Source organism: Mixophyes fleayi, chromosome 3 (genome assembly GCF_038048845.1).
Source record: "Mixophyes fleayi isolate aMixFle1 chromosome 3, aMixFle1.hap1, whole genome shotgun sequence".
Lineage (NCBI taxonomy): Eukaryota > Metazoa > Chordata > Amphibia > Anura > Limnodynastidae > Mixophyes > Mixophyes fleayi.
Window position 1 is genome coordinate 194834720 of NC_134404.1, and position 13868 is coordinate 194848587.

At 38.6% G+C, this 13868-nt stretch overlaps 1 protein-coding gene across 1 annotated transcript in view; it reads right to left on the reverse strand.

Moving 5' to 3' along the window:
* FAM162B (family with sequence similarity 162 member B) overlaps window positions 1-13621 on the reverse strand; it is a 30700-nt gene extending 17079 nt beyond the window's left edge. The window contains exons 1-3 of the mRNA XM_075200648.1: window positions 13271-13621; window positions 12251-12359; window positions 4834-4942 (exon numbers count right to left, since the gene is read on the reverse strand). Coding sequence (XP_075056749.1) covers window positions 4834-4942; window positions 12251-12359; window positions 13271-13415 — 363 coding nt within the window. The 5' untranslated portion in view covers window positions 13416-13621. The remainder of the gene's footprint in view (window positions 1-4833; window positions 4943-12250; window positions 12360-13270) is intronic.
* Window positions 13622-13868: the final 247 nt, after the last annotated feature.

Consider the following 13868-nt stretch of genomic DNA (forward strand, 5'->3'; position numbering starts at 1 on the left):
GAGATGGTCTAGACGAGATGAACGCAGCGAGGCGTTGATCCGATGCAGACTGGCGAGTTGACACCGGCAGGAACACTGTAAAAGCACGGAGAGCGGATCAGCTGCTGCAGACACGAGTAGAACTGAAGGGTAGCGGCAAGCAGGACACTGCAGGTACACAGAGGTAGCGGATAGGAATCAGCAGGTGCAGTCACGATGAAACACGGGAGAGTAGAGCTGAGCTGGAACTGTTGAGCACGGAGGCAGCAGATAGGAATCAGCTGGTGCAGTCTCGATGAAACACAGGAGAGTTGAAGTGAGTTGATAACTGTAGTGCACGGAGGCAGCGGATAGGAATCAGCTAATACAGTCACGATGAAACACAGGAGAGTTGAAGTGAGTAGATAACTGTAGTGCACGGAGGCAGCGGATAGGAATCAGCTAATACAGTCACGATGAAACATAGGAGAGTTGAAGTGGTCTGGAAACCACAGGAGAGTTGAAGTGGTCTGGAAACCACAGGAATCAGCTGAGCTGAATACATGAGGAAACACAGGAACACCTTCAGAGGCTCATGGGGAATGAGACTCCAAGATCAGGCCACGAGGTATGGAACTCAGGTGCTTTAAATAGGGAGTGTGCCTGATCAGCCAATTAACTAAAAGGAACAGGTACTGAAGGTTTGAAAGGGCTGCGCATGCGCAGACCCTCAGGATGGTGGACGGCCACGGTTCCTAAACACACGGGAAGAAGCACTCACAGTCTGGTGAGTGACATAAAGTATGTGTTAGTATGTATTGATGTGTTTTCCGGTTGGGTAGAAGCATATCCAGCAGCCACTAATACTGCTGTGTTCACTGCAAAGAAAATTGTACAAGATGTTGTGTGTAGGTTCAGTATCCCTAGAATCATTGAAAGTGATAGGGGTACCCACTTTACTGGCGATATCTTCCAAAATATGTATAAACTCATGGGAATCAGTAGCAGACTTCACACCCCTTACCGAACACAAGCCAGTGGTAAGGTGGAAAGAGTAAATGGTACTATTAAGAACAAGCTTGATAAGGTAATGGCTGAAACTAGGTTGGCGTGGCCTGAAGCTTTGCCACTAGTCCTTCATAGCATCCGAACCACTCCTAGACCTCCTCTTAATCTGTCCCCCTTTGAGACACTGTTCGGCCGGCAACCTCATTTAATCGTGAGTCCGCAAGACGACTTAAAGTGTAATAATGAAGTGACTGTGCAATATCTTATAAAAATTAGCAGACAGCTGAAACAACAACAGCAAAAACTCAAAATGCTGTCACCTGGTATGCCAGAAACGAACTAACATGATGTTGAACCTGGGGACTATGTTATGATCCGCAATTTCTTACGTTCAGGTTGTTTAACAGACCGTTGGGAAGGCCCGTACCAAGTGCTGCTGACCAGTACCACATCACTGAAGGTTGGAGAGAGAGACACTTGGGTCCATTCCACCCACTGCAGGAGAGTCAGTAACCCGGAGAAGGTGCGAGATAAAACTGAGACTGACGACACAGATCTGTCACTCGTAAATCTGTTCCGGGAGACCTAAAGCCTGCAGTCAAGACACCTGAACCAGAGACGTTGCAACCAGATCTTTCCAGCGATGGAGTGGCGGTTTTTGTTTTTCTTTTGTTCCAGGATTTTCCTTGTTTTTATTTTTTCTAGGACATTCTATTTTTGTGTAGGAGGATGGAGGACAGAGGAAGGTTCTGGCAGTGATGCGGATGAAATGGAGATCGAGGAAAAATTACTAGAATACTCAGAACAGCCCATTATCAAGCTTGGTCCAGGGGTTATTAAAAGGTCTGCTAGCTCAGGAACTCAGAGACAGTGTGAGGAGCTAATGTCTGATGAGTATTGTATCTGCAAGTTCTGTGACTCCCTAGTTGAAGAGAGATGCATCCAGCGATGCCAGTCCACCGGTAATCTGAATGTGGGCGGGCATCCTTTGGTGGATTATCACTCCTTGGTGGGTAAAGTCCTAAACCAAACCGAGTGCTGGGTGTGCTCTCACGTGCCGCAGGGGCAGCATAACATAGGACTAGTGCCATTCCCTTTAAACATCTCTCAAGTACTCAAATTGAGGGGTGGGAGGCCCATAGAGGGGAGGTACAATAACACTAGGTCCCCTAGTCTAACGCTTCAACAATACTCTGTAGACAGATCTTTGCTGTGCCTAAATATCTCTCATGCAAAGCGTCTGGAGAATTGGGAAGCTGACCCATCAGATCAGACAATGGCTCGCCACGCTCATTTTAGAGGGAGACTTACAAGGTCACCAATAGGCAGGAATGTTGATGGAAGTCACAAATTAGGGAGTATAACCAAACATAAGAAAGTAGCCATTGGAAAAGTCTCTATAGATAATTGTAAGAATGTCATCCATGCTGACACGTGTCTTGAGCAAATGGAGACACTAGGCTTGGGTAGTTTTATCAAAACTCTGTGGGATATAATTAATGGGCATACTGTTCCTTATGTTCTCCCTGATGATGTGTACTTTGTTTGTGGGAGAAAAGCTTATTCCTGGGTGACTCCAAGTTCCAAGGGTTTGTGTTTCTTAGCTAAACTGGTTCCTGAAATCATGACTATTACTCATGAGGAAATGGTTGGTATTCACAAGACTACATCACCACCATACATACACACACAGTATGAACACCGTGGCAAGAGAAATATGATTCCTGGGGAGGAACCCATAGCTACAAAATTGATTAGTGAAACCGCTGGGCTTCAAGTTATGGTTGCTCTAGATCTCACCAGGACCGCTCAGGGAACGTTAAACTTTAAATATATCCAAGACCTAGCTAAATAGACAATATCACCGAGATGTATGATGACACTTTCAGGTATACTGGAAGGGAGCTACAAGAGTACAAGAAGGAGTTGGTGCAACATAGACTGGTACTAAATTATCTCACCTCTATTACTGGCGGGTACTGTGTGACACTGGCCACTTGAGTTTGGTGTCAAATGTTGCACGTACATCACCAATAATACGGATGACCCTAAGGAGGTTATAGACCGGAAGATGGATGAAATTCTGCAACTGAAATGGGAATTTCGAAGGAACCATAATTCTTTGTTATATGAGATCTGGGAAAAGGTGGCAGGTTGGTTCTCGTGGTTGAACCCTGTGAAATGGTTCTCCGGTCTGGGGGAGTGGGTACAGGAAATGGTTGCTAGTGCAGGTAAGCTCCTTCTCCTTATACTGGGTGTCATCTTAGCAATTAGTTTATGTGTCAAATGTGTTCCTACTGTGTTGAAGTGTGGAAAACAGTCTTCTGGGAGTAACACTGAGAAAAAGACTGAAAGGGTGGTGAGAGATATCGAGATCATGGTCTGTGAAGATGTATTGCATAATCCTGAACTTGAAATGGTGCTTAGGTGATAGTTTATTACACTATCAAAGAACGGAGCTGTCGAAGTCAGCAAATTGGATAAAGTCATTTCAATTAAAATCAAGCAAACTTGGTTGTCTTTGTCTGAAAAGATGCGTAGAGCACGCTACGGCGTGGAAGGGCGTGCCCAGCCGCAACACTTGGCAACAACAGCATTTATGCTTTTACATACATTCGCACAAACACACACATTTGTAAAATAGTACACATTAATCGTAGTTGCAACACATAGTTATTTATGTCAAAATATAGTAGTGTTTATGTGTAATATTATAAGTTATATGCATATAAGTGATACATATGATTCAGGTTAAAAGAAATGTGTCATGTCTAATATCATATTAATCCCCTTTACATTAGCAGCTGTTCGGTGCATTCGGCGAAGAGATCGCACATTGCATACTCTAGTTATTTATGTTAGGAAAAAAACCATTAATATGATATTAACTGTCAAATGCTAATGTACTGATTGTAATTGGAGTGTGGCGGGAAGAACAGAGCAGTTTGGCGGGAAGAACAGAGCTCATCCCCTGGAGAGACCCCACCTTTGGATTCCTTAGATTGAATCAGCCTATGATGTGTAACCCCCTGGACCCTCCTGATGCCTGGACCAGTAGAAGCAAGCTATAGAATCTGCATTGTTTCACTGTATCTCTGTTTGCATATAAGCAGTAGCTCTCATGTAGTGTTCAGTCACCTTGACCACAGACTTCAGGACTGAAAGACTGTTCACTGGATCCAGAGCGCCTGCGATAAGTAACGGCTGTACTTACTATTATTTCGCTTGATTATTCTGCTACTTTTTGGAATAAATATTTGTGCATTGGAAACACAAATCGAGATTCGACAATCGTTATTGGATAGCGACAAAACGCTCATAACACCGGTTACTGCATCTGGAGTATTTTGATTTTGAGTTCCTGACTCATTCAATTAACTCCCTAATGCAGATATTGGGCACGTTCAGAATAAATACACTCCAGATGCAGTGTCCTAGACCTCGACCTTGTGATCTTATTAGTTCAATGAGAGAGTGGCTTCCTTTAAAAATATATATATATCTTGCGAGAATTGTCCCTTAACATTACCTTCTGTGATTGCATTAAATATTGTATACTGTACAATTAAAGTTTTCTCTGTTACATTTCCTTTAATTAATGCAAATAAAAAGTAACATATTTGTAGATAATACAAATACATTATTTAGATGTTATAATTTGTATAGTCAAGCTGATTATATGGTGTATCTGCAGATTTTCCAGAAGAGGAGAGCGTTTATGAATTTGTCTGCTCATGCTTAGTGATTTTTAAATCCTTTAATGTAGATATGTTTACTTGAGGATTGAGTGATGGCTAAAAGTAGTAATATAGAACAGATCATCTAGATGTTGTCTTAAAGAAATTATTTGGTTTTAATCTTTCTTACCTTTTTACCGGACACAATCACAGCGAAGCATGATACGATAGTGATTGCAATCAAAATGTAACATGCTTTAATGCGTGCTTTGTTTCGAGCTTTGACCAGAATTTCCAACCTATATGTAAAATTGAAAACATGCACCATTAAAAGGGAAGAATTATGGTTTATATCAGTATAGACATTGAAATGTTTCTCAATGCAATTAATTGCAGATTACATTTAAAGGGACTGGACCATCCTGCTGCTGAATACTTATGAAATATGTTCTTTATCAGTAATAATAATAATATATATTAATATATATATATATATATATATATATATATATATATATATATATATATATATATATATAATTATGTAATCAAATCTGTGTTTAGCTTTTTATTGTATTTTGATGACCCAGCTACTGGCCGAAAATGCACTTAGCTACTTCCACCTGATGTTTCCACACTTGCCCACTGGATACATAGATATGGCTGATGGGACTATTTGAAATGTTGAACTAAATGAATTGAATAATAAACTATTAGGACGCAGGTCAGTAACTGCTTGTTTTGTTTTACAATGTGTGATTAGCTGGCAAAGTATAACTGATAAGTACAGTATATGAAGCAGCCATTGCAGTGTTTTCATGAAGGTGCAGTGATTTCTCATTATCTTTACTAAAGTTAGGGACTTGCAGGGTTGCTAGACAGAGAGGACAATGAATGTCTATTATGTCTACTGTATTAGTAAAGAAACCATGGAAGGAGAGGGGCAGTTTGTTAGTAGAGCTTTGTTTATCAGTGTTTGGTACTACTGTATGTGCCATGTATACTGATAAACATTTTTTAGCCAAAAGCATTATTGCTGTGGCTGACATTCTAATCATAATCCTTTAACAACCCCTTGTCATTTCAGCTTAGCTCTTTAGAAGATATATTTACTAAACTGCAGGTTTGAAAAAGTGGGGATGTTGCCTATAGCAACCAATCGGATTCTAGCTTTCATTTATTTAGTACTTTCTACAAAATGACAGCTAGAATCTGATTGGTTGCTATAGGCAACATCTCCAACATATACAACCAATCAGATTCTAGCTTTTTTTTTTTTTTTTTTTAGAATATACTAAATAAATGCTAACTAGAATGTGATTGGTTGCTATAGGCAACATCTCCACTTTTTCAAACCCGCAGTTTAGTAAATATATTCCTATGTCTCAAAATTAAATGATCACCATAGTCCTAGTTCTATTCATAGACATGGACATAGATATTCATAGGCATTTATAAATGCAAAGTGTCTCATTTCTAAATACAGTGCAGAACAGTGAAACAAAGGCGCGATTTGAAGATTGTATTGCAGGGACTTTGCACCTCTGTGAAATATCTTGTCTCACCGTAAAATGCAATTTGGGTGAAGTGTTGCCGCCATTTTGCTAATCACATTAAAGAGGTAACTAGATTAAAATATTTTGCAAATGTTTACAAAACAGTGATGCGTCTCTTTGTTTTACCATTCCGTTCTCTTCCCATGTCAACATTACTGCTAGTTCTGTCAGTCACAAGAGTTGTTGAATTTGCAGTTTGTTTTAGAAGAGTAAATAGCTTTCCAGCCTGGATAACCCCCAAATTATCGTTCAGATAAATTATGTACCTAAATGCAATGTTAGTTCACAAGCTCTAATGATACTAACATGCAAAGCATTTTTTAAATACAAAAAAAAAAAACTGAATTGTCTTGAAACTGTTCTTTATAGTTGCAGTTGAAAGACTACAACATCTTGTAAATAGATGATTTACATGACTGAAAATAATGAACAAAGTCATTGCCTTTGGATTTAGAACAAAGGAAAAAGAAAACAACTAAATGAGTGATAAACTAAGATCAACGCACGCTTTCATCTTCAGATAATACAGAGATTTGGCAAGATTCAACGACAGACCCATCTACTAATTGCCACAGGGAATGTGTCCTGTCTCATTGACTGTTAAAAAGACTTCTGCAGTATTAGTGTAGATTAGAGCTGTACAGTTTATTGTGATATTGTGATTTCCATACAAAGTGTGGTCAATATATATATATATATTTTTTTTAAGGGTAGTTTTGTTTTTTGTTTTTGAAAACTTCGTATAAAACGCTGAACTGGAAGCTTTATATTTGCTACACACACTCAAAATTATTATTTATCCTTTTACACCAAAAAACATTAAAATATATCCGGTTAAACATTGTTACTTGGTGAGAAAGAGAAGCTGTCACAAGGTTTACCATCTGCTTTTCATTTGCCTATTACATAGTGTCAAATGGGGTTCATCAGCTTCCCTGTTCACCTGAGAGACAGAGTCAGAATTCAAATCTGGTGGTAAGCATATGTTATGGTGTTTCACGGGCTGCTTTCTACTGTACCTGTCCTGCTGTGAAATACAAAGGAAGCTGGCTCAGGAGAGAACATAGCACGCACACAGCGCACTTAAATGGTGTCTAAAGGGCAAACAAAGTCAGGGAATAGTCACATTTTTGCTTACTACACAGAGCGTAAGGCACTGTGGGGTCTATTTTTTATTGAGAAAACAGGTGATGTTTTGGCGACAGTAGGGCTTTGTCTTATAGATTAAGGGGTTTCCACTGGATATAGAAGTGGCAACCCTGACTGGCTGTAATATACACCAGGGGGTAAATGTATCAAGCTGAGAGTTTTCCGGTGGGTTTGAAAAGTGGAAATGTTGCCTAGAGCAACCAATCAGATTCTAGCTATCATTTTGTAGATTGTACTAAATAAATGATAGCTAGAATCTGATTGGTTTTTCAAACCCCTCGGAAAACTCTCAGCTTGATACATTTACCCCCAGGTCTCGTCAGCGATGTCTTCCCGATGTAACTCAATGGGTAGGCTATGTAACAAGCATTGTAGTGGTACATATACCTCCACAATACTTATTGCAATAACAGAAGAAAAACAATGAAAAATTGCTTTATTCTCTGATTTCATTGTTGGACAAAAAAAATGTATCATAATACAATATAAACCAAGCAATAAAGCAAAATACTGTCAATTCAGCATAACTAAGTTTAACAGATGCCTATCTGAGGCCGGTCCTTTATTTGAAAGTGGGGCATAAGTAAATTGGCCACTCATATACCAGTTAAACTTAATCTTCAAGGTTTTTTCATAGCTTAACCCTTTCATGTCCAGAAGGTTTTCTCCCCTTCATGATCAGACCAATTTTTTAGTTTTTGTGATTTGCTGATGTCACCGATAGTTTTTTCTACCCAAATGCAACATCAGATATCTACACCAAAATGTAATCAGCTAGTATAGCAGTAACAATTATGAGTACTTTATACAACTTATACGGTCCAGTGCCAAGGGTGGACATGTTTATTTTAAAAGATTTTTCTTCTGATAAAATTCTGCATTCACAGGTGGGTACAATGTGCCCATATGCACAACTTGTTGCTTGGTAGAAAGAGGGTGTAGATCCAGCTATGGAAAACAAGTGTTTGACAAAAGTAATTTGGGAAGTTTGGGGTAGCAATCATTCACTGTAATATTCACACATTATTGCACGAGTGTACTGCACACACAGACTGCATGAATGTTGCACAAAATAATACATAGGCATTTGTTACCATTGTCCTTTACTATTGGTAGTCTATAGTTTATTTTAGCAGCAAAATTTTATGATAAGAGGGTTTGTGCAATGTTTGGCTTGTTATCATCTGGTACCTCTGTGTTTATATAATTTGATTTTTTTAATGTCTCTTCTAAGTAGCTTGGGTCTAACGGCAGGACAAGTCCCACTCATCCCTAGCGCTGCAGGCGTTCAAATGGGGGAAATCATACTTATGTGTCTCCCACTGTTACTTACTGCCGGTGGGAGCTAGGGAGGAGGCGGGGCTTGATGCTATTGTGGTGCTGATGTGCAATGACATTGTCGCCCTGGTAAGCAATGATGTCATCAATCTCCGCTTTCTCCTATCCACTACACACAGAAAATTCTGAAGAATCTGGGGATAGGGGAAGACACTAAAAGTGCCGTATTTCCTCTGTCCTACCACCCAGAGACTTGGGGGTAACCTTGTTTGAAAGATTGGAGTCCTCTCTTTCGAACTAAATAACACCTTAGTAGGTATTGTCTGGTAATCACAAATCTACCTCATTCTGGCTTCAATAAACTCAGGGCACCCTCATCTTTCAAATGATTGGATCACCAGACACTACACTACTCTACACTACAGGAAGTGTTAAGAAAACCAGAGATGAGGGGGGATTACAATGCCCAGATCTCCCCCATCCTGGCTTCAATAAACTCAAGAGTGCCCTTAGTTGATGTGGTAGTTTGTCTACTTTTCAAAATGGTATGCCTTGTTGGGCTACCATAATACTCTTACACATTTTATGCATTTCATTAAAGACAAAAAATAAAAGTGCAGCGATGGGGTTAAAGTACATAAAAAAGTAAATATGCAGTATACTCATTGTCAAGCAAACCTCCACTCACTAACAAGGACACATACATTCCCTCATTGATACAAACTCACACACAGAACAAGGAGGCATGAAAACACTGTGATACACCCTCACATTTCTGTGGCGTTGGTCTGGGGAACACACCAGAAGCTGCTTCAGAGATTCCATCCTGGATCATTCCAGGTCCTATCCTCTGACACAAAGTAGTCAATTTCCTCCCTTCTAGGAAGTTCACAACATTTCACACTCATTCTCTTATAGTCTCCTAGTAATCACAGTGGAAGTGATGATCTATGATATTCTCTTTCCTCAGTAACTCTCCTCTTACCCTTGTGATCACAGCTGTAAGTGGGAGTGCCAATATAGAGAGTACTCCAGATAGGTAGTTGGAGCAACCAGATTGCAGCTCTCAATAAATATGGAGGCCATGTTGGGCTTTGACAGGGAAGGCAGCCTTTGCTTGACCCATTGATTTTCTTTGCAAATTATTTTTTGTCAGGTTACCTGAATTTGCTATGTAAAACTTTTTTTTGTTATCTAGGTGGTCATGAATGCTAACATAGTCACCAGCCACTTCAAATCATAAGTATATACCCCTCCAATCCTGTAAAACCCCCAAACATGGCCATATAAATGACCTCCTTAGAAATATGTATGAAAGATGCAACAGTCTGTTTCAATTATAATTATCAATGTTAATGTAAAAATGATAGCAAAAGTCTGGTCATTGAGTATAAATCAAGTCTCAGACTCCCTGATACATCCTGACAATTAGATTTTGCATTTTTCAGAAGTACAATGGATAATATCCACAGAATCCTTCATATAATTAATCTGATTCACAAAGAGAAAGCTCTCTTGATGATTCTTCCTTTTGAGGCAGGGAAAGCTTTTGACTGTGTAGATTCTAGCTATATGGCTAAGACCTTGCACATATTTGGCTTTTCTCCCGCCGTTATTATAGCCATTATGGCTTATTATGATCCTAAATCTGTAAAAATCTAAATCACTGGACATTCATAATGAAACCTATGACATTTATAATGAAACCATGCAAGGTTGCTTTCTATATCCCCTACTCTTCTCAGTCTGCATAAAACGCTTGGCAGAACCTATACAGTGAAATCCAGATATCTATGGCTTGTTTAAAGGGAAACCTTATTTGCAAAGGATATCATATTCTTTGTAACACAACTGAATATATAAGTATCCTGATTTCATATCAATCAATCTGAAACTGTAAATGTATCACTTCCTAATCATTTTGAGAAACTTCTTGAGATCAATTTCCAATTTCACTGGCAGAAAGAGTAAAGTCTGAATCCTCATCATCAACTATTTATATAGCGCCACTAATTCGGCAGTGCTGTACAGAAAATTCACTCTCATCAGTCCCTGCCCCATTGGGCTTTTGGTCTAAATTCCCTAACACCCACACACACACAGACACACACAGACTAGGGTCAATTTGTTAGCAGCCAATTAACCTACCAGTATGTTTTTGGAGTTTGTGAGGAAACCGGAGCACCCAGAGGAAACCCACGCAAATACGGGGAGAACATACAAACTCCTCACAGATAAGGCCATGGACGGGAATTGAACTCATGACCCCAGTGCTGTAAGGCAGAATTGCTAATCACTTAGCCACCTTACTGCCCTGAATTAGTTTGGGATACATTTGACCCCACACTTCAGTGCGACCGCCACAATGTGATTTCCCCAAAACTAATATCTACACTAAGAAGTAATCTCAAATGCTGAAATAAATTTCCAATGGAAAAGGAGAATCAGTGCTTTAAAATGAATAACAAAATTAACCTAAAAAAGATATTGTAAACATTGTTTGGTCTCAGAAAACACATTGTATTCCCTCCAACATCATTATTTGTTCTAGACAAGAAAGGGGACCTAGGTCTTCCATGGCTCTGGGGACACTTACAAGCAGCTCAACTTGCTTAAATGCGTCCATGGTACCAACAATCATCTATATGTTGCTCAGTGGAGCCAGAATCGACATTTTCAAGCCCAACATCTTTAGCGCATTTGGGGAGTCAGACGTAAGTCCGACTTCTAAGTGCAAAAAACACATTTTAAAACTGCGCATGCTCTCAACAAGCTATCAATCTGCTCTTAGACTAATATTTATCTCCCCCTTGTGCCTCTCTAAGAGTAAAGAGTTTTAATGGGGGAGATAGAGTGCAGGCAGGTATAGCAATTGAACATATCTGTAGTGGTTGCATCTCCCCTGTTGTAAGATCTTCAGTGCAGGGTTGGTTATATCTGGGTATGGGGGGAAGGGAGGTAAAATATTTTGGGAGGACTTATCCTCCAAGGGAATCCACACCCGTACTGATAAGGGCTGGTTTGGCACTATGGCATTGGCATGGGTTTACCTGCTACAGTGCCGCCAGCCAAGACTAAGCCTAGTGCTGGTAGTAGTAAATGCAAGGTAACCCCACACTTTTTGTCCCCCCAATTTTGCAAGTAGCATCCTAGGCTGGCAGCACTAGAGCTAGTTAAGATTTTTTGGGATGGGATATGCTTTTTTTTAATTTACTATTTTCTGCACAAGAAGATCTATGCTGCTGCTGCTGATCTTAATACATCCTTACTGTACTATGGCTACACCATCCAGGCTTCTAACCCCCCCTTATTAGAGACTCTATGGCAGTTTAAGTCAAGATCCATTGAGCAGACTAAGACATAAGTTTTGCTACTGTGCATGTGCAGTTTTTAAAAAAACACTTTTTGCTCTGACAAGTTGGACCTACGTCCAACTGAACATGAGTCCCGTTATCTCCATGGCCCAATTTTTGCTTTCATTTATTTCTATAGTTCAAATATTCAGTGATGTACATTAATCTAACAGGAAATGACTAAAATAACAAATGTGTGCAAATACATGACATTTTAGATGAATTATTGTTGATTGCAATAGCTGTCCAGGTAAAATATGTGGATACTTACGGAACTGTTGGTGGGATATTTTCTCCTGATCTGTAACGTCCTGTCCATTTCAGTATCATCTTATCAAAACTATTTAATCTGTAGCTTGGAATCTTGCTCTTTATGTCATCTAGGAATGGGAATATATTGATACAAGTACAGACATAGACAGATATGCATTGATATATAAAATATAATTTTTGTACAGGAATGGAATCTTTTACACAAAATACTTTGTACTTATAGGTTTTCAAATGAGGATTTTTCTTCCTGTAATTTGGAGTACTGTACCAAAGATATACCAAGAAAAAATATTTAAAAATTACCCATTTTTTCCTACACTGCCCCTAGCATTTCACTCATTACATTATTTCACAGTGACCACAGAAGAAGAAAATAGGTGATTTTTTGTTTGTGTGTATCAAGCAAAAGCAATTGTTATTTTTTTCTTGTCTTTCTAGTATTTAAAACTTTATGGATACTTGTCTCTAGATTACTATTTACCATATTTTAATATGATTTTTAGAGAAATTGCACCCTTGTATGTCTTGTATGTAAATGCAGCAGTCTTGGTTGTAGTGGCTGTTGAAATATAGTCTAAAATAACTTTAATAACTTATTACTGGATAGTAAGTGATAATCATATTTATGCTAGCAAGCGGGATAATACATCTCTTATAAAATACCTCTTTTTCATTATATTACATAACTACAACACAAGCCTGTTAACTAATTAATGATAAAAAGCATTCTGTAAAAAAATTGTGCTGAGGGAGACACTTATTTTACAGTTACTTTTATTATCTATTTTTATGGTACATGTATATTGACAAGAAAAAGTAACACTTCATTAAAACATGTAAATAATATAGAAAATAAAGTAACATATTTTAAATATAATAAAGGCAATAGTATCCTTCACTGAAAAATAATTTTTCTTATCATGTATTTTATTTAAGACATATGCTTTTCATAATCAATTATATGCTGTCTTTGTATGCACTCTTTCATAGAGTCAATGACAATATTAACAGTTCTTACCTCCAGAATTCCATTCCGTGGAGTAATATGCAGGAAAAAATTGCCTTTGTCTTGTTTGGTTTACAGGAGTCATCTGCTCACTAACAAATTTAAACATGAACTTGCTTAATGTCGTGCATCTTCTGGTTGACACAACTGCAAACATAGTTTCCCAGATTCTATGTGATGTGCTGTTTAAATTTCCCTAATATTGCTAGCTTGGAGTGATATGGCATTATGGAAAAGTGCCAGATACATTTTTTTTATTCTCCAATAACGTCACTGCTGTATTTAGTCCACCCTCTGCCCCCAAGTCTGAGTTTCTGAGTCCTGAGAACAGAAATTGAAACATTCTAGATCAAATACATGTTTGGGAGCAATAAAAACAAATACATTAAACCACAAATTATAATATTTAGGTTTCTTATTAGTCTTATTGTGATGTAGAATCCCACTAAATTTGTGCAGAAATGTTTTAAATAGTTTGTCACAAATCCAGGTTTTCGCTATGGTACACTGCCTGAGATGCAGAGCAAGTCATTACAACCATTGAGGAACCTGGAGGATCTAGTAAGTATGCTTTAGTTTATCATTTTAGACCTTTCAACTGTACCCCAAA